A 26,978-nucleotide genomic window follows, 5' to 3' on the forward strand; every position below is an offset into this window, starting at 1 on the left:
TTCAATGCAAGGGGCCTAACAGGGAAGGCAGATGAACTCAGGGCATGGTTAGGAACATAGGACTGGGATATCATAACAATTACAGAAACATGGCTGAGGGATGGGCAGGACTGGGAGCTTAATGTTCCAGGATACAAATGCTACAGGAAGGATAGAAAGGGAGGCAAGAGAGGAGGGAGAGTGGTGTTTTTGATAAGGGATAGCATTACAGCTGTGCTGAGGGAGAATATTCCTGGAAATACATCCAGGGAAGTTATTTGGGTAGAACTGTGAAATAAGAAAGGGATGAGCACCTTATTGGGACTGTATTATAAACCCCCCAATAGTCAGAGGGAAATTGAGAAACAAACTTGTAAGGAGATCTCAGCTATCTGTAAGAATAATAGGGTGGTTATGGTAAGGGATTTTAACTTTCCAAACATTGACTGGGACTGCCATAGTGTTCAAGATTTAGATGGAGAGGAATTTTCTAAGTGCATACAAGACAATTTTCTGATTCAGGATGTGGATGTACCTCTAGAGAAGGTGCAAAACTTGACCTACTCTTCGGAAATAAGGCAGAGCAGGTGACTGAGGTGTCAGTGGGGGAGCACTTTGAGGCCAGCGACCATAATTCTATTCATTTTAAAACAGTGATGGAAAAGGATAGACCAGATCTAAAAGTTGAAGTTCTAAATTGGAGAAAGGCCAATATTGAAGGTATTAGGCAAGAACTTTCAAAAGCTGATTGGAGGCAGATGTTCGCAGGTAAAGGGACAGCTGGAAAATGGGAAGCCTTCAGAAATGAGATAACAAGAATCCAGAGAAAGTATATTCCTGTCAGGGTGAAAGGGAAGGCTGGTAGGTATAGGGAATGCTGGATGACTAAAGAAATTGAGGATTTGGTTAAGAAAAAGAAGGAAGCATATGTCAGGTATAGACAGGATAGATCAAGTGAATCCTTAGAAATCAGGAGGCCAAAAAGGGGACATGAGATAGCTTTGGCAAATAGAATTAAGGAGAATCCAAAGGGTTTTTACAAATATATTAAGGACAAAAGGGTAACTAGGGAGAGAATAGGGCCCCTCAAAGATCAGCAAGGCAGCTTTTGTGTGGAGCCACAGAAAATGGGGGAGATACTAAATGAATATTTTGCATCAGTATTTACTGTGGAAAAGGATATGGAAGATATAGACTGTAGGAAAATAGATGGTGACATCTTGCAAAATGTCCAGATTACAGAGGAGGAAGTGCTGGATGTCATGAAATGGGTAAAGGTGGATAAATCCCCAGGACCTGATCAGGTGTACCCGAGAACTCTCTGGAAAGCCAGAGAAGTGATTGCTGGGCCTCTTGCTGAGATATTTGTATCATCGATAGTCGCAGATGAGGTGCTGGAAGACTGGAGGTTGGCAAATGTGGTGCCACTGTTTAAGAAGGGTGGTAAAGACAAGCCAGAGAACTATAGACTGGTGAGCCTGACCTCGGTGGTGGGCAAGTTGTTGGAAGGAATCCTGAGGGACAGGGTGTATATGTATTTGGAAAGGCAAGGACTGATCAGGGATAGTCAGCATGGCTTTGTGCGTGGGAAATCATGTCTCACAAACTTGACTGAGTTTTTTGAAGAAGTAACAAAGAGGATTGATGAGGGCAGAGCAGTAGATATGATCTATATGGACTTCAGTAAGGTGTTCGAAAAAGATCCCCATGGGAGACTGATTAGCAAGGTCAGATCTCATGGAATACAGGGAGAACTAGCCATTTGGATACAGAACTGGCTCAAAGGTAGAAGCCAGAGGGTGGTGGTGGAGGGTTGTTTTTCAGACTGGAGGCCTGTGACCAGTGGAGTGCCACAAGGATCGGTGCTGGGTCCTCTACTTTTTGTCATTTACATAAATGATTTGGATACGAGCATAAGAGGTACAGTTAGTAAGTTTGCTGATGACACTAAAATTGGAGGTGTAGTGGAAAGCGAAGAGGGTTACCTCAGATTACAACAGGATCTGGACCAGATGGGCCAATGGGCTGAAAAGTGGCAGATGGACTTTAATTCAGATAAATGCGAGGTGCTGCATTTTGGGAAAGCAAATCTTAGCAAGACTTACACACTTAATGGTAAGGTCCTAGGGAGTGTTGCTGAACACACAGACCTTGGAGTGCAGGTTCATAGCTTCTTGAAAGTGGAGTCGCAGGCAGATAGGATCGTGAAGGTGGTGTTTGGTATGCTTTCCTTTATTGGTCAGAGTATTGAGTCCAGGAGTTGGGAGGTCATGTTGCAGCTGTACAGGACATTGGTTAGGCCACTGTTGGAATACTGCATGCAATTCTGGTCTCCTTCCTATCAGAAAGATGTGAAACTTGAAAGGGTTCAGAAAAGATTTACAAGGATGTTGCCAGGGTTGGAGGATTTGAGCTACAAGGAGATGCTGAACAGGCTGGGGCTGTTTTCCCTGGAGCTTCTGAGACTGAGGGATGACCTTATAGAGGTTTACAAAATTATGAGGGGCATGGATAGGATAAATAAACAAAGTCTTTTCCCTGGGGTCGGGGAGTCCAGAACTAGAGGACATAGGTTTAGGGTGAAAGAGGAAAGATATAAAAGAGACCTAAGGGTCAACGTTTTCACGCAGAGGGTGGTGTGTGCATGGAATGAGCTGCCAGAGGATGTGGTGGAGGCTGGTACAATTGCAACATTTAAGAGGCATTTGGATGGGTATATGAATAGGAAGGGTTTGGAGGGATATGAACTGGGTGCTGGCAGGTGGGACTAGATTGGGTTGGAATATCTGGTCAGCATGGAGTTGGTCCGAAGGGTCTGTTTCCATGTTGTACATCTCTATGACTCTATGACATGTTCCCAACCACTGAAGGTGTAGTTTGTGTTGCCCTTGGTGTACAGCACAATAAGGAAGAATGAACAGAAGAGTTAGCTATTTAAAAACAGAGGAGGGAGAAAATGCTCTCAGCAAGAGGACGTATTTCCAGCCACAAATTCCCTAACCTCAATGAGAAAGACTCAGTTTCATGAAGGAGCTGTTCATTGAGATGTGCCACCTGTTGCAGGTCACTCTGCAGTCTAAATTAGGGCAAGACTGGCATAACCACTGGCTGTAACTGTGACCAGGGCTTTGAAGTTTTTCAAGCTAAGACCTGTTGAGGCTAGTGTGGGCATCACCTCCAACATCTCAATTTTATGGCCACTGATGCTCTGCATGCAAAAGGAGGGGAATATGTTATAACTTTCTCAAGCCCCTTTGAGCACTGATATCTGCCACATTGGCCGCAGTCTCAAGGTTCATGGCAGAAAATTGAACTTGCTTGACTTTCAGTTAAGTTTTTTCTGCAATGCCGCAGTGGAAGCTGAGGTATCAGTTATCAGATGCTACCACATGTTCAGACCCACAGTGTGGAAGTTCAGTGGGCCCACTACTTCCATACTGAAAAGAGACTCCAAGCTCTATGCAAGGTGGTGTCCAACTTCTCAAAGCTTCCTGCCAACATTCATCAGAGAATCCATGTGTTATTGCATTCTCAGGTGAGTATAACTTAAACTATACTCTCCCCTACCCTCACTTCAGACCACTTAGGTTGGGTATCTCCCCATGTTCAGTTCCTACCTCTAAGTATGTATGCTTGAATCAGTGGCTGTGAATGTGACATTTATGAATGGTATTTCTTCCCCATACTGTCTTCCTGCTATTTCATCACTGCCTGGCCAGGTAGATTTCTAAATTTCTAGATTTCAGAAGGACAAAGATACTAAATTCTATTGACAACAAGGAATGAACATATCAGATATATATTTAAACCATCTGCAGCTTGATTATTAGAAGTAATTGTGGGTGAGGGGGAAGTAGAATGTGAGATGGCATGAACATACTATCATCTTCCACATATTCAGCCCTATCATTGGCTACCAGTTCAGTTATGGCTGCTGCAATGGAGACAACTACTATCCTCCCTCCATTGTAATTTTATTCCCTGTCTTGTTGCTGCTACCTCCACAAATAAAAGAGGGAAATGTGTGACTGAGTATGCCACAATACATTTAGATAATGTAGCTGGCTGGCAGTGTGCGCAAGCTATGAGATGTGGGTGTACATGGCAGCAGTACTGTGGGAGAGTGAGGTGAAGCTATGAATTATCATAGATGTGCAAAGTTATCTGGTGCAGCTGCTGGATATGGCATTTGAAGTTGCATTCATCAACCTTGGCCACTTATAAAAGGTTACTGAACTTCCTTTGATACAGTTAACTTCAGATGCTGGGAATAGACAGCTTACAGCCTGAAGGACTCAACATTGAGTTGTCCAATTTCAGGTAACCTCCCTTCCCACCCCCACCCCCACCCCCTCCCCCTTCCTGCCAGCAACTGGATTCAGTCCTCCCATTCACCAACCAGGTCCCTATCCCCACTTCACCACCTTGCCCCCTGCCACCTCTTTTATCTGCAGCTCCCCTTACACCCACCCCCAGAAAGGTTACATCTGAGATGTTGACTTCTCCACCTCCTGATGCTGCCTGAGCTGCTGTGTTCTTCCAACCTCTTGCTTGTCTATTTTGGGAATAGACAGCTGACATTGACACTGTTAGTTATGTGCCCCCATTGCATTTGGGATGCTTGTCTGATCCCCTAAAGATAATGCACCTCTTTCCTTCTGTCCTCTCTCTGCATCAAGGCTTCCAGTGCTTTTCCAGGAAAAGAAGCTCTGCCATATCGTGTCACTCTTGTGTTTCTCCCAGGTTAAGCATATAGGATGACTTCCAGCACTTGCTCTTGTTACCTCCTCTTTAAGAGGTCCAAACTAGATTAAAACTTCTCACCGCTGACTACATACTGCCACGGTGGTTTTATAACCAAGTAGCACAAAGTTTGCCTGCTGCCTGGGCTGGAAGAAATGGGTGCAGGTTAATTCTGCATCTCAATTCCCGCGTCAATTTCTAGGCTGTTGTAATTCACATGACCGCAGTGGGTGTGAAATTTACAGGTACAACATTCCCAAAACGGCTGCAATTTCCCATCTCTCAAATGATGTTCACATTCATAATTCCACAAATAATTGATTACAGACTTCACCTGTTGAATTCTGCAAACCAGGACCTCGTGAACTGGGTGAAGGTGAAGAGCTTGCATCCTCCTGGTTAAAATAATAACAGCAATAATTCTAATTATTATGATTTTCCTTGTCAAAAAGGTATTTTACTGTTTTTTCTTTTTAATAACTTGTACTAATGCCGCTTAAGAAATTTCTGTTAACTACTTTGTCCTTTTGTCATTTAGATCAAACCTTTTCTTTTGAGAACATGTCAGTAATACTTTATATCTTCCTTCATACCTGCAGCATGAGTTTGTCATTTACTATTATGTAAATCTGACCTAATGTGCTTATAAGGAAAAGAAAAGCTGATTACACACATTCTGTGTTTCCTCCTCTTTTTTGTCACTTGCTTTATCTGTTTGTTGGGCAGCTTTCCTCCTGAAAAGGGAGAAAAATAAACACATTTCAGTCTTATGTTGTTGTTAAAAATAATTAGGCCAGTTGCAACAGAACTTTTGCGAGTCTTTTTCCTGCTCTGAAGTGACTAATTGTAAACTGAAATTTTTCTCACATTTTGTAAAAAGGTCTTCTACCCATTATGCTGGAGAGCATTTTAATTTGGTAAGTGAATAAGTGAAAATATTCAGCACATTTCGTTTCATTCTGCTGTGCCATTGCTTTTCAGTGTTAACTCAACCATGTTCCCTGCACATAGTCAGGCTCTATTTAGAATCAGCTTCAATGATTTGTCCGTTTTTTGTAGCTGGCTCAACTCAGAGGACTGAAGAAGGCTAAAAGAAGAAACAGATGGCGTAGTGATGGTATCGAGCTCAGCCAGTTGGATATCATAGAACATGAGTTCCCTCACTGGGGCTGTTAATCTAGTCCAGTCAGGGAGCCTTGGCTGACAGATATAAACAGGAGTGTCAGAGGTTCTGTTCACTCTGAGAACTAGCTCTGAGGAAGGCTAAATCAGTGTCAAGGACTCTTCACATGTAAATAAAGGGTGACTTGGTGACAGGATACCAGCCTCTGTGGAGTTTTTCTAGACAGACAGGTTATATGAGTGGGCAACGATGTGGCAAATAAAGTACAAATGTGGCAAAATGTGGAATTGTCTGTTTTTGCAGGTAAATTTTTTTTTTAAATTCTAAATCGTGAGAGATTGCACAGCTCTGAGATGCAGAAGGATCTGGGTGTCCTCCTGTGGCAATTGCAAAAGGTTAACATGGAGATATGGCAATAAATTAGGGAAGTTAATTAGAATGTTAACATTTATTGAGAGAGGAAATATACACAAAAGTAGAGAGATCATGGTTCAGCTATACAGGGCACTGGTGAGACTGCATTTCGAAAACTGTGCACAGTTTTGGTCACTTTATGAAGGAAGGCTGTAAATGCATTAGAGGCAGTTTGGAGAAGGTTACTAGATTATTATCTTGGATGCAATGTTGTCTGACTTGGAAAGGTTGGACAAGCTAGGCTTTTATCCACTGGAGTTTAGAGAAGTAATAGAAATGTAAAAGATCCAGGGGGGTCTTGACAGGGTGGAAGTGGGCAGAATGTTTCCTTGTATTGGAAAGCCTTGACCTAGGGTTCATTATTTAAAATTCAGGGGTAGCCCCTTTAAATCAGAGATAAGGCAAACTATTTTCCATCAGAGGTTTGTGAATCTTTAGAATTCTCTTCCTGAAAAGGTGGTGGAAGCAGAATCTTTGAATATTTTTTACTCAATCGGGGTAGGCGGGAATAAGGATTTGAGGTTACAAGTAAATCTTATTGGATGGCAAAACAGGATTATTGGGCTGAATGGCATAATTCTGTTCCTAAATTTATATGCTTGAATAAAAGGGAAACTGTACATGGGATGACCAATGACTGCAGATGTGTCCTGGCAGCTATGGTGAATGGATATCATCATATTGGTACCTTGTGGAATAGTTGTGCCACTGCCACAATTGCTCATCTCGATCCACTGGCTATGTTTCAAACTAAAGTGAAAAGTCCAAATGGCTTTTGGAAATCCCAGCTGTTGCAGACAAAGGGTTTTAACAGATCTCTTAATTGTCCTTAGTTGTCAACCCACTGCTAAACAGAAGGTGATGCATTCCGATGCTCACCCAGCCTCTCTAAAATGGTTGTGGCTTATGAACTTGGCACTGAATCAGCCAATAGTGCCAGTTTGTGGGCCTGGTCAGTTCTGGTCCTGGCTTCACGATCAACTAAACATCCTGCCTTCAAGGTTTGTCAATTCCATTCTGCATTATGAACGCTAGAAATTGATCAAAATTGGCCAATCACATCCCTTGCATTATCTCAGCTGTTCTTTTAGTAGAGATGTAACAATTGGTGTTCTACTTTTCTTCCGTATAATGCACCTTGCAAGAGTTTGCAAAAATTATGGTTTGTGGCTTTGTTCCCTCTTCCCAACCACATTCAACAGTCTGGCCTGCAATTTAATGAAATTTCATTTTGAATAAGGGTCTTCATGAATGATTCATTCATCATCTTCTAAAGGCAGACTTCCAGTTTCTACAATAAAATAATTGCTCTATGATCCTGTTACTGACACATCAAAATGGCTCTCTTTATCTCAAAAAAAGTCTTTCTCTTCTTTACATCATTTCCTTAAGTGTGTGCTTTAAATTCATCTTCATTCATATTAATTGTCATCCTTAATTCCTAATTTTTCTAAACTAATCTCCTTCTTTCCTATACAAGATATTTATTCTATTTTTCATAGTTTGTTTCAAAGCAATTTTACTTTAATCTTCCCAATTATCCTTGGAAACATAATGTTCATACATCATCTTAACTCTTAGTCTTTACCTGTACCTATACAACCTGTGTTTAAATATCTGCTATTACTGGTGCCATTTTTTCCAACCAGTTAATTCCATCAGGTTCATCTATCATTACATGATGGACTATACAATATTTCTCTGTAATATTTGTTCTTAAATTGTCTAGTTCATCACACATTTAGATCATGCTATCACTGGCTTAGCACATACCGTTTTGCGAGCAGTTTATTCATTTCATCCATTAATCCTCCTCCTCCCCCAGCTGCTGCTGCCCCACAGCTGTTCCGATTGGTTTCACTCTTTGACACTCCCCCAGGACTGGAGCTTCCTGAACCTTCTTCAGGCTGCAAACAAGTTTAGAGATGGAAGATTATGATTTGGATCAATCTCTGTTTGCTACACATTTTAATATAAACTGTTCAATTTACCAAATCATATTCTTTCAAGGTGCTAAGTAATAACATCTGAAATTTTAACTTGTAATACTTCTTATGTTAATATAGATTATCATGACATAGAAACAGGAGTAGCCATTCGGCTTTTGAGCCTACTTCATTATTTACCTGTATCGGAGATAACTATCTACCTCAACATCATTTCTCCCCAGCTATATCCATATCACTGGATGTCATTCTGAGAATTCTGTATGTTTTTCCATGAGCACAAACGCAAAGGAACTGTTTATGTCCTTCACCCTGTTGTTGTCCATTAGAAATTCTCCTGCCTCAGCTGAAAGGACACAGAAGTGGTTCTAGCTCATCTGTTCCTTTTTTCCTCCCAAAGAAATTATTACAGCCCAACTTTACACTGCTTGCTAGTTTGTATTTATAGTCTCGTTTCTTTTTTTAATGAATTTCTTGGTCCTTTTTTGCTGGGTTCTAAATTGTCTCCCAATCCTCAGACTTACCACATCTCTGGCATCTTTTAAATCACTTTCTTTGTTGCAATCTAACCTTTAACCTCTTTTCAATACCATGTTTGATTCACCTTTCCCTTTTGATATTTGTGACTTAGACAACTGTATGCCTGCTGTTGACCATGTAATATTTCTTAAAAACAAACCTTTGTCTATCTTTTACGGTTCTTTCCCAAACCATGGTATCCAACTGTTCCCTCATATTTTCCTTGTTTCCTTTCTTCAAGTTTAAGGCCCTGGTTTTAGAATGAACTATATCATATCAAATATAATGCAATATTCTACCATACTCTGGTCACTACTTCCCAAAGGCCCTATACAACAAGGTTATTAATTTGGCTTTTCATTGCATAACACTAAATACAAAATAGTCTAGCTTGGCCTGACTCCTCAATGTACTGCTCCAGAAACCCATCTTTTACATAATCCAGGAATTCACTCTGCACAGAATTAGTGCTGTTTTGGTCAACCCAGACTATGTGTACAATGCAGTTTGCCATAATTACTGCATTGCCCTTATTACACACATCCCTATTTTCCTGATTTATACCATGCCCAACATTACCACAACATTTTGGTAGCCTATAAACAATGCCTACCAATGTTTACTGCTTGTGTTGTTCCTTAGCTCCACCCAAACTTATTCTAATCTTAATACTATCGGTTAACATCCTTGCAACACCAGAATTGGTATCTCCTTAAATCAAGCAGTACAATTAAATTGTTTTGCTGAGTTCAGGTTCCCATCCTGTGTGAATTATGCAATCCCTCCCCTTTCCTCTGCTGACAGAAATGGACCAGTTGGAAATGTGGTGAGAACTCCAACATCTGGATTCTATCCAACATTTTCAAATGTTCACAGAGTCTTCCAGACTTCATGCAAAGTCAGTCCAAAGATTATTCTTTAACAGAAGAAAACTAATTAACTGCAAATTCATCACCTCACAATTATTTTAAGCAAACATGGCCAGCTTACATAATTGGGGTCAGTTAGCTCAGTTGGCTGGATGGCTGGTTTCCAATACAGAGTGATGTCAAAGCACGGGTTTAGTTCCTATGCTGGCTGAGGTTACAAACATTCAAAAGGAAAGGTGAATTAAATGTGGGTTACCATGAGGGTCTCTCCTTCTCAATCCCTCTTCTCATCTCAGGCATAGTGACCGTCAGGTTAAACCACCATCACTTAACCTCTCCCTAATGAGAGAGTAGCCCAATGGTCTGGTAAGACTATGGTGACTTTATCTTTATTACAAGTGGAACCTTACCCATCTTTTTTATTGCAACGTGATGTCACAACATTGTAATGTTTTGAGCAGAAAACTGTCATTCCAATCTCAGAACTCACTCTAATAACATCTTTCTTATAATATAGAAACCAAAATTGAGCACAAAATGCCAGGTGTACCTTTAACAAGACTTTAATAACAGTTTCTCAGGCATACATTCAATATTTTATGTATTTATTTGCCATCTACAAACACTACATGGGCAAGAGATTCTGTCAATTGATCAAAGTATTAATCCAGAATGCATTTAAGTATTTTTAAAACTAAATCCTTACTGTGAAGCTAATGTGTTTAGATGATCTAATGGCAGGAGATGGGCTAGCTTTGTGATTGATACAACTTATTGTCTATATAAATAGCCACAGGAAAACAGAATGTGGTTTATTAACCTGGAGTATATATTGTAAAAGAATTGCATTCTCTCAATTATCACATTGTATTCCAATCTGAAATAATTTACTGTGTATTATTTGCACTGCAATTCTCAATCCGAGGAAAATGTCAAATGGTGTCATAGCTGAAGTGATAAACAAGTGTAAGCTAGAGTCACTACATACCATGTGAAAAACATACTCCCATATTAGCAGTTGAATAATGCGCACCAATTTATAATATCAACATGCTATAAAAGGTACTGAAATGGTCCCGAGGATTTTAAATGTTGATTTGGGTACAGCACTCCACAAACTACACCACAAAGTTATTTCCAAAGTGCATGAAGTGGCTTCAAATCCCCAATTTATCAAAAGACGTCTCAATTGTTTGTTAAACACGGAAGTATTTAAAAGAAAAGTAAGACTCCTACCCGACTGGTTTTCCTCAGTTTGGCTCCAGCAAGTGCTGCTGCCAGACCTGAAGCTGAAGGTCCATCATCACCTCTAGCTCCTGGGCTTCCACAAGCTGGCAATGGAGGGGGAGGAGGTGGCCCACCTCCAGATGCTGGTGGAGGCCCTGGTGGCGGTGGAGGTGGTGGGGGACCACCAGCAGGAGGTGGCGGGGGACACACACTTTGGGTTGGGGGTCCTCCAGGAGGCATGGAGGGAACTGAAATAAAAGTAGAAATAAATTTAAGTACTTCAAGAAGATCATCAATTAGAAAGAAAGGTCAGAATGCTATCATATACCGTTGAAAACAGGTTAATGTTGAAGTAAGTAAAGATGCATAAAATGTTAATGTTTCATTGCACTTTGAAATTGAAGAGAAGGCAAATTTAAAATGTATGTTATCTGGTTAGTCTTGCAGCACAAAATTGAATACCAAAAGATTAAAGGTCAAAATAAAATGTAATAGCATTTAATTACAATATTTAATATAATTGGGGTAACTACTTTCAATTGACTAAGGGGATTACTTGAAGTACCTTTCTCTCTAAAATAGGTCATTTTAAAGGACTAGCACAATAGATTGATATAAGCCATATGTTTGCTTTATGCTTTTACCCTAAAATAATTTGATTTCTTTTCGTCTTTATTTCAAATCATAATCTGAATTAAGCAGAATACTGTAGCATTCACAGGTTAATCAGTTACACTGGACAAATCTGTCAATTTTGGTAATTACAAAACAATTGTGCTTGGGTGCATTTCCATGGGATATTACAGTAACATGTCATTAGAATCCAGATTTCAGATGCTTTATTAGGAACATAATAGGATGAAAGCAAGTGATATGTCTACAGAATGGCATTGCAAAACTAAAAAATATACTTTAAAATAAAACTCATTTATATATATATATATATGTATATATATCTTCTCCATTAAACTAGTCCTTTACAATTTTATACGCATCAACAGTCATTTAAGAATTAACTTTTTCTATATTCAAACCAAGCAGAGAAAGACAAAACAAAAGGCCAAGAGATGCTATCAACAAAAATCCACACACAGGTTGCATGACTTCCAGCACGACATCACTTACCCGCCTGGGTAATGGCAGTTGAAGTAACTGATGTCATGGGAGATGGGGTCTTCTTGGACATTGCTGCTTCAGAGCAAGCAGCATAAAATGGAGGAGATGTAACAAAGTGTGAGGTGGTTTTGAATACCTGCTGTGCAGGGAGTGCAGATGAACATGACAACTGAGGGTGGATTTGGCAACTGGAAGGACTACTTAAGAATGACACTTGAGATACAGGAGTAGACGCTAAACTAAATGTGAAAGAGCCCTCTGTACTTTTTACTGGGGACTTGGAGGTCAGGTGAGTTGCTGTTTGCAAATGATCTTCATCCTGACCATTCTGGTTTGTGGCTGATGGAGCTACCTGAACCACAGAATCTATAGGTCTTTTAATCTTGCTATCACACACATGAATAACAGGAAGAGCAACTGGAATTATAGGCTGTGGTCCAACAGCCCTGTGGGGAGGAGAAGTGATCATCACGGGGGGAGATGGAGGTAGAGGAGAAGATGTAGTAGATGAATCAGAGACAGATTTAGGGAGCAACGGTGGTGGGTGGGTGGGAGAAGGAGGAGGGGATAATGGGTTTAGTCTAACACGCTGACACCTGCTTCCTAGGTTTGGCTGCACAGGAGAAAATGCAGAACTTATGGATGCAGATAATTGTGGCATTGAGGTTGAAAGAGGTGGAGATTCAGTATGTGCACTTCTCAATGTTAGCTGGCAAGGATTGTCAGCAAATACCACTTTAGGAGGGGTTGTGGAATCAAAGGATGTAGCTCTGGCATAAGATGGAGGAGGGGCAGTACCCGAAGGTACAATCACACCGTAGTTACTGTACTCAGGTGGAGGAGACTGGCTATGAGAAGGGGAAGGAGAAACTTTGATCTGAAGGGTAGAAACTAAGCAGCAGTGGAAAAAGAAGAAAAGAAACAGTGAGTAGAAAATACTATAAATCAAAAAGGCAAAGAGCAATTAAAATTTTAAAATATTCTACCATAGTTGGAAAAACATACTGACAGAGAGATGGGAATAATCTTTTATTTCATCCTGATACATATCAGACCTTTTGAGGTCAGTATCAAAATATCTGCCCTATGAACGTATGGCCACTTTTTATTGTGGTAAATGCTGACATCAGAACCTTTGACAGAAATGATCATATTATCCATTTTCCCAATGAGAAGATGATTGCAATGATCTGAATGACCATAAAACCAGAATATATAAGAGTAGGAACAGGCCATTCTGCCAATCAAGTCTGCTCTGTCATTCAATGAGATCATGGTATATCTGATAATCCTCAACTCCACTTTCCCCCATTTCCCCATAACTCTTGATTCCCTTATTGATTAAAAATCTGTCTGTCTCAGCCTTGAATATACTTAACAACCTAGCCTCAAAAGCCTTCTGTGGTAGAGATTTCCATAGATGCACTATATTCCTAGAGAAAGAATTCCTTCTCATCTTTGTTTTAAGTGAGTGATCCCTTACTGTGAGATTATGCCCTCTGGTCCTTGAACTTCCTACATGGGGAAACAACCATTCCACATCTACCCTGATGGAGGTCAAATTTGGGAGGTCAAATGCAAAAGGAAAGTATGCAGTAAATGGCAAGACCCTTAGGAGCGTTAATATACAGAGGGATCATGAGGTGCAAATCCATTGCTACCTGAAAGTGACAACATATGTGGATAAGGTGGTAAAGAAGGCATATGACATGCTTGCCTTCATTAGTTGGGGCATTGAGTATAAAATTTGGCAATGAAAACACAAATTGCTGGAAAATCTCAGCAGGTCTGGCAGCATCAGTGAAGAGAAATCAGAGTTAACATTTTGGGTCCAGTGACCCTACCTCAGAACCCGTTAGCAATTTGCTTCTGATTTACAGCATCTGCAGTTCTTTCAGTTTTTATAAAAGTTGGCATGTCTTGCTGCATCTGTGTAAGACTTCAGTTAAGCCACATGTGGAGTGTTGTGTGCAGTTCTGGTTTGGAAAGATGTGGAGGGGTTGGAGAGGGTGCAAAACAGGTTTTACCAAGATGTTGCCTGGGTAAGAATGTATTAGCTTTAGAGAGAGGTTGTACAGCATTGGATTATTTTCACTGGAGCTTTGATGTCTGAAGGCAACCTGATGAAGTATATAAAGTGATGAAGGTATGGATTGGGTGGGTATTCAGAATCTTTGTCCCAGGATGGAAATGTAAAATACTAGGGGGTATGGGCTTAAGGTAAAAGGGACAAAGTTTAAAGGAGATGTGCGAGGCAACTTTCTACATAGGAGTTGGTAGGTGCCTGGACCACACTGCCAGGGAAGAAGCAGAAACAAGAGCAACATTTAAGAGGCATTTAGACAGGCACATGAGCAGACAGAGAATAGAAGGATATAGATCATGTACAGGAAGATGGGATTAAGTTAGAATAGCATCATGGTCCGTCTGCTCCTGTGCTGTTCTGTTCTATGTTCTAAACTTCCTAAGAATCTTATATGTTTCAATAATGATGCCTCTTAGTCTTCTAAAGTCCAACAAGTTTAATGCCATTATATTTGCCTTAGATAAGGGTATACAACTGTGGTCTGCCTTACTGCATTGTATAGTTTTAGCAAGACTTCCCGATTTTATTACTTTATTTCCTTGGAAATAAAGGTTAATGTTCCATTTGCTTTTCCTATTATCTACTGAACCCTTATGCTAGCTTTTAGTATGAGGACCCCAAAACTCCATGTACTGCAGCTTTCCACAGTCTTTGTCCACTTAAATAATATTCAGCTTCTTGCCAAAAGTAATGGGATGGAGAATGAGAAGCAATGAGAGGAGAAGCTGCAGAGAAAATCCTAAATTTGCTTCCGCTCAGGCAATACTGAGGACTGTATAAATCAGACTGCATCACAGCAGTATAGACAGCCAAAAGCACAGGTACATCTGTATATTCTGCAGACTTATATGACAGAAAAATAGTTTTACAGGATATAAGTTCACAAAAATCTTCTTTTCATCTTCCACAAACACATTCACCATGTGTTTGGAAGACCCTTAGAACACTTAGATCCTCTGTTCATGACCAGAAACAGAAGTGGAGTATTCTAATATGGGGAGGTGATTGTGCTGCAGCTATGGCACAGTCTGGCTGACCAAGGAGCTTTCCCACTTTCATCACCTTCCACTGGCATATCAGCTTGCCCATCAGTTTGCCTGGTCACATGTTGATATTCCTTCTATGGCCATCAAGTCCTGAAGCAGGACTTGAATGGAGAGTTTATGGTTAAAAGTTAGGTGTGCTATCACTATGTCACAACATATTTTCTCTTCAGCCCTGCCCGAGGGGGCTGAGAGGAGTTATGTTCATACTAATGTAATGTCTAATGTCGCCTAATGCTATACTCCACGTTGCATGCTACCTCCCTCCCACAGTTAGCAGTCCTTCATAGTATATTTTCCTTACATCTTGATTATTCAGCTACAATAGCAAATTTGATGAATGAATCTTATAATCAAATTATGTTGATAATTTACACTCCCTCAATCATCAAATTTGCTATTGTAGCTGACACACAGAACAGTCAACCATTACGGATTATGTTGACTTTTTGTGTGTGAACAGCAGATTTCCTTTGAAGGATCACATCTCTTTCAACTTTATAGACTGCTATCAGGACTCAAGTGGCTACACTGGGCTCTTTTCAAACACTTTTAAATCAGACAGCCCATAGTAACAATAAAAAATACACTTGCAGACAAATACAAAGCATGATCAACCATTTGAATCATGTCAAATGATTAAAGCATCTGAATTCTTGCAGGGTTGGAATACTGTTCACAAAAACCCTCTAAAAGTAGCTGAAAATTACACCTTTAAACAAGTGGTTCAATACACCACTGGGTAGTACAGGTGATTACCATTAAATATTCTTGCTTTGAATAAATAAGGTTTGGTGATAAAATGAATAAATAATGTTTGGTGAAAATATCCTTTTTTTAAATGACAAATAACTGGGTTTAAAGATTGTATTTTGTGAGGAAAGAGTCTGAAGGATATGATCAGTGAGATTAATTTAATATTGCTTAAGCAAAATGTCAGCACAAGCATTATAGATTGAACAGTTACTAATTTCTAGGGTTCCTTGTGTTCCAAGAACCACAAATATTTGTGCAATACAAGTTGAATCTTAATACTTGCATAACTATTTCACCTGGTGAAGCAATGGATTGATTAGATAAGGGTTGGAGCACTGATTTATTTGCTTTTACCTAGTTTGAACATCATAAATTATAATGCAAGCATATTTCTTAGTGCTTGCCGTCCTGTCTGTAATTGGAGACAATATCAAACAAATTCTTGTCATCTGTTTAGGAGGTCTGTGAAAAGAAGGGAAACGTTCTTTCCTAGTTGAGATATTTTGCATTATGACCTGCTCCAAAATGTTTTCCAATCCTCAGAAATTGCACCTTATGATAACTTGTCGAGAGTGTGGTGCTGGAAAAGTGCAACAGGTCAGGCAACATCTGAGGAGCAGGACACTTGACGTTTCAGGCATAAACCCTTCATCAGGAATGAGGCTTGTGGGTCGGGGCTGAGAGATAAATGGAAGGGGTGGGGTTTGGGGAAAGGTAGCTGAGAAAGTGATAGGTGAATGAAGGTGAGGGAGAAGGTGATAAGTCAGAGCGGGGAGTGATGGACAAGTCTGGAGGGCGGTGCAGAGTTGGAGGCTTGGGACTGGGATCATGTTGGGGGAGGGGAAATGAGGAAGCTGTTGAAATCCACATTTATCCCATGTGGTTGCAGAGTCCCAAGGCGGAATATGAGGCATTCCTCCTCCAGGCATCGGGTGGTAACGGTTTGGCGGTGGTGGAGGCCCAGGACCTACATCAATAGAGGTGCAGGTAAATTTCTGATGGATGTGGAAGAATCTCTTGGGGCCTTGGAGAGACGTGGGGGGAGTGGTTTGAGTGCAGGTTTTGCACTCCTGACTGCTCCGGTCAACCTATTGTCTCAGCCTGCACCTGTCCCACCAACCTCATCTCTTCCTACCTTGATACAGTCCTGTCCCCCTTAGTCCAGGAACTTCCCACCTACATTTGTGACAACCACCCATGCCCTTCACCTCCTCCAAGATTTTTGTTTCCCCGGCTCCCAATGCCTCATCTTCACCATAGACATCCAGTCCCTGCACACAGCGTCCGCCATGATGAAGGTCTCCAAGTCCTCTGTTTCTTCCTCTCACACTGTCCCAACCAATACCCGTCCACCGACACCCTTATCCACCTGGCTGAACTGATCCTTATCCTTAACAACTTCTCCTTCCAATCCTCCCACTTCCTCCAAACCAAAAGGGTAGCCATGGGCACCCACAAGGGGCTCAGCTATGCCTGCCTGTTTGTCGGATGTGTGGAACAGTCCATCTGCCGCAGTTACACCAGCACCACCCCCCACCTGTTCCTCCGCTACATCGATGATTGTATCGGCGTCAACTCGTGCTCCCGCGAAGTTCATCAACTTTACCAATACCTTCCAACCTGGACCAGCTGAGAAACCTCTCTCCCCTTCCTGGACCTCTCCATTCACAATCTCTGGTGACCGACTAACCACAGGCATATACTACAAGCCCACCGACTCCCACAACTACCTAGACTACACCTCCTCCCAGCCTACCTCCTGTAAAAACTCAATCTCTTATTCCCAACTCCTCCGCCTCCACCGCATCTGTTCCCAAGATCACCAGTTCCACCTCAAAGTCCCAGATGGCCTCCTTCTTCCACAACGGCAACTTCCCTTCCCAAACAGTTGATGATGCCTTCTAGGGCATCTCCTCCACTTCACGCACCACCACCCTTGAACTCCATCCCTCCGAATGCAACAAGGATAGAACCCTACGGCCCTCACCTTCCACCCCATCAACCTCCACCTACAACCCATCATCCTCCACCACCTCCAAACGGATGCCACCAGAGATATATTTCCCTCCACACCCTTATCAGTGTTCCGAAAAGACTATTCCCTCCGTGAATTCCTCGTCAGGTCCACAACCCCCACCAGCCCACACCCCACTCCTGGCACAGTTCCCTGCCACGGCAGGATGTGCAAAACCTGTGCCCACACCACTCCCCTCACCTCCATCCAAGGCCCCAAGGGATCCTTCCATATCCATCAGAAATTTACCTGTATCTCTACCAATGTCATCTACTGCATCCATTGCACCCGGTGTGGTCTCCTCTATATTGGGGAGACAGGATGCCTCCTTGCGAATCATTTCAGAGAACATCTCTGGGACACCTGCACCAACCAACCCCACCGCCCTGTGGCTGAACACTTCAACTCCCCCTCCCACTCCGTCAAGGACATGCAAGTCCTGGGCCTCCACCACCGCCAAACTGTTACCACCGACGCCTGGAGGAGGAAAGCCTCATATTCCGCCTTGGGACCCTGTAAATGTGGATTTCAACAGCTTCCTCATTTCCCCTCCCCCCCACATTATCTCAGTCCCAAGTCTCGAACTCGGCACCACCCTCTGGACTTGTCCATAATTTCCCTCTCTGACCTATCACCTTCTCCCTCACCTTCATTCACCTATCGCTTTCTCAGCTACCTTTCCACAAACCCAAACCCCCTCCCATTTATCTCTCAGCCTGACCCACAAGCCTCATTCCTAATGAAGGGCTTGTGCCCGATTGTCCTGCTTCTCGGATGCTGCCTGACCTGCTGTGCTTTTCCAGCACTACATTCTCGACTCTGATCTCCAGCATCTGCAGTCTTCACTTTCTCCCTATGATAAGTTGGACAACTTCTTACAAGCCTTCATTAATTCCTCTTTGTCTCTCACTATTTCAAAAAGTATTGTATGTTTCTTTTCACTGCCAATAAATACAATATTTTAACATTTTCATTAAAGATATGCAATAATGATCTTTGTCAGAAATCCTTTTTTCTTTATACAGTATGTTTAATTTGCAAGTTGACTGCTGTTGTGGGATTTGAGCACTTGCTAAAAACGTTCACGTGACAATATTAGCATTATACTGAAAATGCCAAGAAATAGGTTCATAATCTGCCTCTACACTATCAAATTGCCATATTTTCAATATTTTGTAGAATACAAAAGTGGTTCATAGAATTTATAGTGTTAACATATAATTTTCCAAATTAAAAAAATCCATCACTTTTGAAAATGTTGACCAACCTGTTATAAGGTACATTGACAGCAAAAATTACTGGTGTGCCCTAATTCTTCATTTATGTTTTCTGACACTTATTTGCATGCCAACCAATACAAATGTCCAACATGGAAATGAGTGATAACTTCTGCTGTGATTTTGGAACATTAGGTCTTCTGTGATGGACAACATACAGCATGAACATGTACTGCTATGTGGTAACACTGATGGTATCATAACTCTATTGTTTCAACAGTAACACAATACTGACAGTAACTTTACAAAGCTAGTCTGTATTAATGCTAACAGCTACACTGCTCAACAGACAGCAATAATACTGGCATTTTATTGATAGTTATATCCGTCACTGTTAGCTTTCATGCCCCACCAAAGACATATCCTCAACTCTCATCTATGTACTGTCTTTCAGCAATATCATTTCAGAACACAGAGCAAGCTTCATCATCTATGCTAATGACACTGAATTATTTGGGCTAAATCTTAGCATATTTTGGCAAAGTGTCATTTTCATTAGGTTTCAAGGAGGGTCCCTCTCTGCGAGGTCTAGTGAGTATTCTTGGGGTGTTGTCCCAAACACGCCTCATTAACCACCTGCCACTTCCCTATGGTGCCCCTCTCACCTGAGAACCTAATTTTCTCAATGACTGCAACTGAAAGAATGGAAGCACATGCTATTGATCTCATATCCTGTGATCCCTGGCATCACCAACATCTTTAAAAGATTGTGCACCTGCTCAAGTACCATTAGTCTCTAGCTGTATTACATATTTCCTGCGGCCATAACAGGGAAGAGAAAATTGGTACTTCACTTTGTGGACAGGCACCTGGAGGGCCGGATGATCAGAGGAGGGATGTTCACTTCACATAGGACAGGCAGAGGTAGCCACAACACCAGACCCCGCCAGCTTGGTTCAAAGTTGCTATCAGAGTTTGCGCAGTCTGGAGGAGTGTCCAGCAATGTAGGAAGAGGTCAACAACCTGCTGTGTTCCTCCAGGATAAGTATTGCCATCTTCACACTGCTACTGCACACTCATTTTGTCTCTCCACCCATAAGCAATCAAAGCTCATGATCCATCACTTTCACTACTATATGCAACATTTTCCCTCGCTTGGTTCTACAATCCGAAATCACCCACATCACTGAACCTACTCGGCCTCTGCACTGTCTACTCACTCAATCGCCACACCTCCCCACCTTCCCCCCATGTGTAATACCAGCTCTGCTGGACACTTTTGTCTCTCGTAATCCCTCTTTTTTCTCATTCCAGGATAAACAGTGCACAGTAGGGCAGAAACAGCAAGGTCAGTTGGTGGGCTTCCCAACGTTTGGCTTCTCACTTGTTATAAGGAGATGATCTGGGCCTTAACTACCCCAACCAGCTGAATGACTGTGTTTAAGCCTCTGGACTGATACCTATTGCTGTTCTTGACTAACTGTGCCAGGAACTCCTGACTAAAAGCTGTCTCCCTGGATCTGACAAAACAGCATTCCACTTTAATTTTGAAACCATATTATTAACTTCAAGCCAAATGGTTCAAAGGGGACTGGAGGAGGATATGCCAAGAGGAGCACCAGGCATACCTAAAAGATTAGAGGTCAGCCAAATGAGGCTACCAAACATGCATGCCAAACAGCAGAAACAACAAGTGATAGACAGTAGCTAAGCAATCCCATAACTACTGGATCAGATCTAACTCTGAAGTCCTGCCACATCCAGTCATGAATGGTAGTGGTCAATCAAGCATCTAACTGGAGGAGAGACTCTACAAATATCCCCATCTTCAATGATGGAAACGACTGACACATCAGTGCAAAAGACAAGACTGAAGCATTCACAGTAATCTTTAGCCAGAAATACCAAGTGGATGATCCACTTCAGCCTCCTCCAGGTCTCCAGAATCTCAGACACCAGTCTTCAGCCAAACTGATATTAAGTAGTGGTTGGAGGGACTGGATACCATAAAGGCCATGAGGCCCTGATAACATTCTGGCAACAATACTGAATTATGCTCCAGGACTTGCAGTTCCCTTAGCCAAGCTGTTCCAGCACAGCTGCAATACTGGTACGCAGCACGGTGGCTCAGTGGTTAGCACTGCTGTCTCAGAGCACCAGGGTCCCAGGTTCAATTCCAGCCTCGGGTGACTGTCTGTGTGGAGTTTGCACATTCTCCCAGTGTTTGCGTGGGTTTCCTCCGGGTGCTCTGGCTTCCTCCCACAGTTCAAAGATATGCAGGTTAGGTGAGTTGGCCATGCTAAATTGCCCATAGGTGCATTAGTCAGGGGTAAATGTAGGGGAATGGGTCTGGGTGGGTTGGTCTTCGGAGGGTCGGTGTGGACTTATTGGGCCGAAGGGCCTGTTTCCACACTGTAGGGAATCTAATCTAATCTAACCAACAATATGGAAAATTGCCCATGTGTGTCCTATGCACAAAGGGAAAGACAAATCCAATCAATCTACCCTTGATCATCAGTAAAGTGATGGAAGATGTTATCAGCTGCTCAGCAATAACCTGCTCATTCACGTCCAAATAGCGTTCCGTCAGGACCACTCAGCTCCTGACCTCATTACAGTCTTGGTTCAAACCGGGACAAAAGAGGTGAGGTGAGAATGACAGTCCTTGAAATCAAGGCTGCAGTTGACAGAGTGTGGCACTAGGGAGCCTGAGCAAAATGGGAATCAATGGGAATCAGAGTGAAAACTCTCTGCTGGTCGGACCCATGTCAGCATATAGGAAGATGGTTCTGGATTTTGGAGATCAATAATCTCCATTCCAGGACATCTTTTCAGGAGTTCTTCAGGGCAGTGTCCTTTGCCCAACCACCTTCAGCTGCTTTATCAATGGCCTTCCCTCCATCATAAGGTCAGAAGTGGAGATGTTTGCAAATTATTGTGCTATGTTCAGCATCATTCGTGACTCCTCAGATACTGAAGCAACCTATGTTAAATATGATATTTTTGCCACATTAATAACATGTAGCGACCATCTCACTACTGCCCCTTGACATTTAATGACACTTCCATTACTGAATATCCTGCTATCAATACCCTGGGGGCTACCAATGACCAGAAATTGAACTGGACCAGATGTAAATACTAAAACAGATCAGAGATTAAGAATATTGCAGTGAGTAACTCACCTTCTAACTCCCCTCTACATGGTGCAGATGCTATGTATGACACGTAGCACTATCCACCCCTTGACTGATTAGTGTTGACAACCACAGCAAGCTGCCTGGCTTTGTGCCTACATTAAGAGACAATTCAGGACACAAGTACTATGCACCTGTTAGCCACAGCTGAGGGAGCAAAATACGAAAAGGGAAAGCAGAGATGCTGGGAGTATCCAGATTGATGCTAAGTGAGTGAGCTCGAAAAAAATGCAAGCAAGTGTCTCTGTTCACAAACTGTCCTTGCATCAGCATTAAAGTACAAAAACATCCATAAGTGGATTGGATATGTATCGTGATGATGTAGAGAGGCTGGCATGTGTTGGATGCCAATACCCATGGATGTAGGGTATGTAGTTGCTGCTGCCCATGGAGTGTGCCCTGATTTGTTGGTGTTGCATATTGAAGATGGAGATCCAGATGAGCAAGCAGCAAGCTGCAGTTTCTTGGGAATCACTCTGATTTTCAATTATGAGGTTTCTTATTTTCTATCTGGTGGGTAGTCAAATAGGAGCGTGCATATTAGCAAGGCAACATGATGCAATAATGATGGTGATAATAAGTAATAATCCCCTTTAATAGGACTTTCACTGGTTTCTAGCGAGAATCTTGGCTTAATGTTCAGAACTTAGATGGAAAACGCAATTTGTTGTTCCCAATGTCGAGAAAGGTCTTGCTTCACTTCTCACATAATTTTCCCACATTTCTCATGATAGCTCACATCATTCAGGGCCTGGCAGTCTCTATATTATCATCCTCTCAGATGAGCTGAGACAGGGTGAATAGCTTATATATCAGAGGTGGAAATTGGCGGACATAGTGGTAGCATACATGTGTGATCAGAACTTCATCATGGTGTGAAACATGGCACCAAAATTTTGAAAAATCTGATTCACTTAAAGGCTGCTTCCAACAAATAGACAGTGGCTAGGAAACAAAGTCAGAAACGACAACGGTTTTAGCTTTCCCAATATTAGACACTGCAAATTTATGCTCATCCAGTACTGGTTGTTGGAAAACAGTCTGACAATTTTGAGACATTAGTGTAGTTGAGATTGATAATAATAAGCCAGCACTGCATATTGTCAACATAGATGGAGAAGCTTACGCTGGGTGATGTAATAGTGCTCCTGAAAGGTAGAACATAAGAGGGAGTCGAAGATTAATGCTTGGGGGCATGAGAAGTATCAGCGAGGGATATATATATCAACACAAATGCAAATAATACTACTATCTTTGCACCAATTGAGCAATGTAGCTGTTAGCATTTGCACATACTAACTTAGTAATGTTACTATCAGTATCTAGTTACTCTCAGAGCAGTGAAGTTATGTTACTGTCAGTGTTGGCACGTGGAGATGTTAGTGTTACTCCCTCTGTTAGTACACAACAGAAGAGTTTAGGTTACTACATTACAGCAGGGGGCACCATTCATTTCAGCAGTTGAACACGGTTAAAACGTACATAAGTGTCAGAAAACATAAATAAAAGAATATCACCATCTATGTTAGGACACACCAGTAATTATTGCTGTCAATACACCTTTTGACAAATATAACATCTCATTGTGGAGTCAAATTTTGCTTTATAGTGCTTCTTTTAGTATTAAAGCACATTTTACTGAGTTAAAGCGCTAAACAATTATAAACTATCATTGTTCCACACCTACTGACAGCTTTAAATACCCACAAGAATTCATCCCAATAATAGATAGCAATTTTTGTTGGTGGGGGAGGGTAAGAATATTGAAATTCAACTGCCTACTCAGGCATTTAGCTGAATGGGACATCTTTTCCACTTGACTTCACTGAGCTGATATGCTGCCATCTGTTTTGCATCCAAGCCATTATTGCATTTTGCCCTGGATGGCTTAGGAATTTGACCAGTGCACCAGACGGGTATGAAGTATTTGCTTCATGCCATGCCAGACTGGTTTATGTGACTGTATATAATCTAACCTAAAACTTTAGAATATGTTCTTTTTGAGGTGTACCATTTCAACATGGTCCCTGGAAAGGTCTTTAGGGAAACTGATTTGAAGTGCTGACACTCAGGAGTGTGACAAAATGCAAATAAATGTTGCTAAGCAAGACTCACCAGACATGGAAGCTCGTCGTTCTCTTTCCATTTGTTCATGGCGTTGTTCCATCAGTTGCCTAAAAAAATTTTTTCAAAACTATTACAGAGATGTATTATCTTGATGTTCCTGTGAATCAATTTTTTGTTAAACAAATAAACAAACTTTGACTCAATACAAAAACAACATGGGTAACATGAACCAAATATGCTTGGTAAATCTTAGCACCAAATAAATCTTTATTTACATTATTCAAGGGTTTCAAGACATACACAAAATTAATATCTTGTATTGACACTTAAAACACACTGCTTTGAGTTTCATCAGAGAGGAAAAAGTCAACTTTTCAAATCATAACAGAAACTTTTTGGGATTATTTCAGTTTTCAAAAAGGAAAATAATGTTAACATGGTATAGTACTTCAAAGCTACATTCTATTTTGCCCTTCAAACTTGCCCACTTTGGGGAATACGCAAATACAGCAGTGATATTTACACTCACATCTTCACTGCCTGTATGATAATGTGGAACTGATCACCAGCTTGTTGTAGAATCTGTGCAAATTTCAATTGATTGAAAACAATTGAATACATACCGGGTTGGTTCTAGGATGGATCAAAACCCTATTATGAGAGATTATATTTCAAGTCCTGAAGACAAAAATCAATCCACATTTCTCCTTCTTTGACCTATCTGGGTCAAATAAGTCACAAGCCATTATCAATAAATGGTCCATTTAGGTACCAGTGATATAGGTAGAAAGAGGAAAGACAATCTGCTGAGGGAATATGAACAGCTAGGGGCTAGATTTAAAAGCTAAACTAAAAATGTAAGAATCTCTAGATTACTACCTGAGCCATGAGCAACTAGGATTAGAGGTAAATGTGTGCCTCAAAAATTGGTGTGGGAGAAATTGCTATGAATTGATGGGACATTAGTCTCAGTATTGGGGAAGAAGGGGGCTGCTCCAATGAGACGGACACAGCCAGAATCTTGCTGGGTCCAAAGTCCCAGAGAATCGCCTAACTAGAGCTGTGGATTGGGGTTTAAAGGAAACAGTGAGGGGTGGGAGGTGGGTTCAGTTGTATGGGTAATTATGGAAAAAGTTAAGGCGGGGAAGGGCTCAGCAGAGTTCAAAGTTTCCAGAACAAGTAACAGGACAGAGAAAATGGAAAAATTCAGGAATCTAACTTTAGGCACAGCAGATAAGTAGACAACGATGAAAAGTGGGGGTCAGTCAATGTAGGACAGAGGGTGTTGTACTTAAATGCATGCAAGATATACAAAACAAGATAGGCACAAGTGAGGACTGCCATGACAAATAAGATAAATGAGTTTGTAGTGCAGATTAAAATTGGCAGGTACGTGTTGTGGATGTCACAGAGAATTAGCTACAAATGGATCAGGAATGGGAACTAAATATCCAAAGATACATGTCCTACTGAATGGATAGGTAGGTGGGCGGGGCAGGGGGGGGGTGCAGGGGTGGGCAGGGTTGTCTTTTTTGTAAGAAATGAAATGAAGTGGTAAGGTGTGCGCAGAAATCACAAAGGGAAAAAAACCCTTGATGGATCCTAGCTGCCATTAGGATGTGGAGAAGAAAATAAATCAGGGGATATATGAAAGACACTATTACAATAATCATGGAGGACTGGAATATGCAGGTGTACTGGGAAAGTCAGGTTGGTAGCACAGCTCAAGGAAAGAAATTTGTGGAATGCTTGTGAGATTTTTTTAAAGCAACTTATAGTACAGCTCACGAGGGAACAGGCAATTCTGCATTTAGGTTGTGTAATGAGGCAGACTTCATTAGTGAGCTGAAAGTGAAAGAACCTTCAGGTCAGTGACCATGACAGAATTCACTCTGCGGTTTGAAAGGGAGAAGATTGACTCAGATGTACCTGTATTACAATTGAGTAAATGTAACTACAAAGACATGAGGGAGGAGCTGGCCAGAGTTGATTGGAAGGGGAGACTAGCACTGAAGATGGTGGATCAGCAATGGCAGGGGTTTCTGGGTTAATTTGGGAAGTATAGTAAAATTCATCTTAAAGAAGAAGAAACATATTAAGGGAGGATGAAGCAAACTGGCTTACTGGTGAAATCAGAGACAACCAGAAAACCATGAGTAAAAAACAAGGAAGAGCCCATGAGGTGAAGTTTAGTGGGAAGCCAGAGGATCGTGAAATCTTTAGAAACCAGCAAAGGATAACTAAAGAAGCATCGGGGGCAGGAAGATGAACTATGACAGGAAACTAGCTAGTAATATAAAAGAAGATTGAATGAGTTATTTTTCTAATATTTAAAAGGTAAGAGACAGGCAAGAGTGGACAATGGATCACTGGAAAATGAGGCTGGATAAAGTAGAAATGGGGAACAAATGTCCTCAGAAATAAGGACCGGAAAATGGCTAATGTAACACCCCTGTTTAAGAGGGAAGGGAGGCAGAAGACAGGAAACCACAGGCCAGTTAACCTGACCTTGATCGTTGGTAAGATTTCAGAGTCCATTATTAAGGGTGAGATTGCAGAATACTTGAAAGTGCATAGTAAAATAGGATGGAGTCACCATGGCTTCATCAAGGGAGGCCATGAGGCCATACCTGACAAATCTTCCAGAATTCTCTGAGGAAAT

General features: G+C 41.5%; 1 protein-coding gene across 5 annotated transcripts in view; it reads right to left on the bottom strand.

Annotated features, from left to right (window-relative positions):
* The window catches only part of LOC140476240 (ena/VASP-like protein), a 266,243-nt gene that overhangs the window by 19,209 nt on the left and 220,056 nt on the right, over positions 1-26,978 (bottom strand). For 4 of the 5 annotated variants that reach the window (XM_072568522.1, XM_072568523.1, XM_072568521.1 and 1 more), the window contains 6 exons: positions 24,365-24,423; positions 11,946-12,827; positions 10,830-11,068; positions 8,033-8,166; positions 5,396-5,456; positions 5,057-5,117 (listed from right to left, as the gene is read on the bottom strand). In XM_072568522.1, coding sequence (XP_072424623.1) covers positions 5,057-5,117; positions 5,396-5,456; positions 8,033-8,166; positions 10,830-11,068; positions 11,946-12,827; positions 24,365-24,423 — 1,436 coding nt within the window. The remainder of the gene's footprint in view (positions 1-5,056; positions 5,118-5,395; positions 5,457-8,032; positions 8,167-10,829; positions 11,069-11,945; positions 12,828-24,364; positions 24,424-26,978) is intronic. The other variant, XM_072568525.1, reaches the window with a different exon arrangement.

Source organism: Chiloscyllium punctatum, chromosome 4, assembly GCF_047496795.1.
Source record: "Chiloscyllium punctatum isolate Juve2018m chromosome 4, sChiPun1.3, whole genome shotgun sequence".
NCBI classification, from domain to species: Eukaryota; Metazoa; Chordata; class Chondrichthyes; order Orectolobiformes; family Hemiscylliidae; genus Chiloscyllium; species Chiloscyllium punctatum.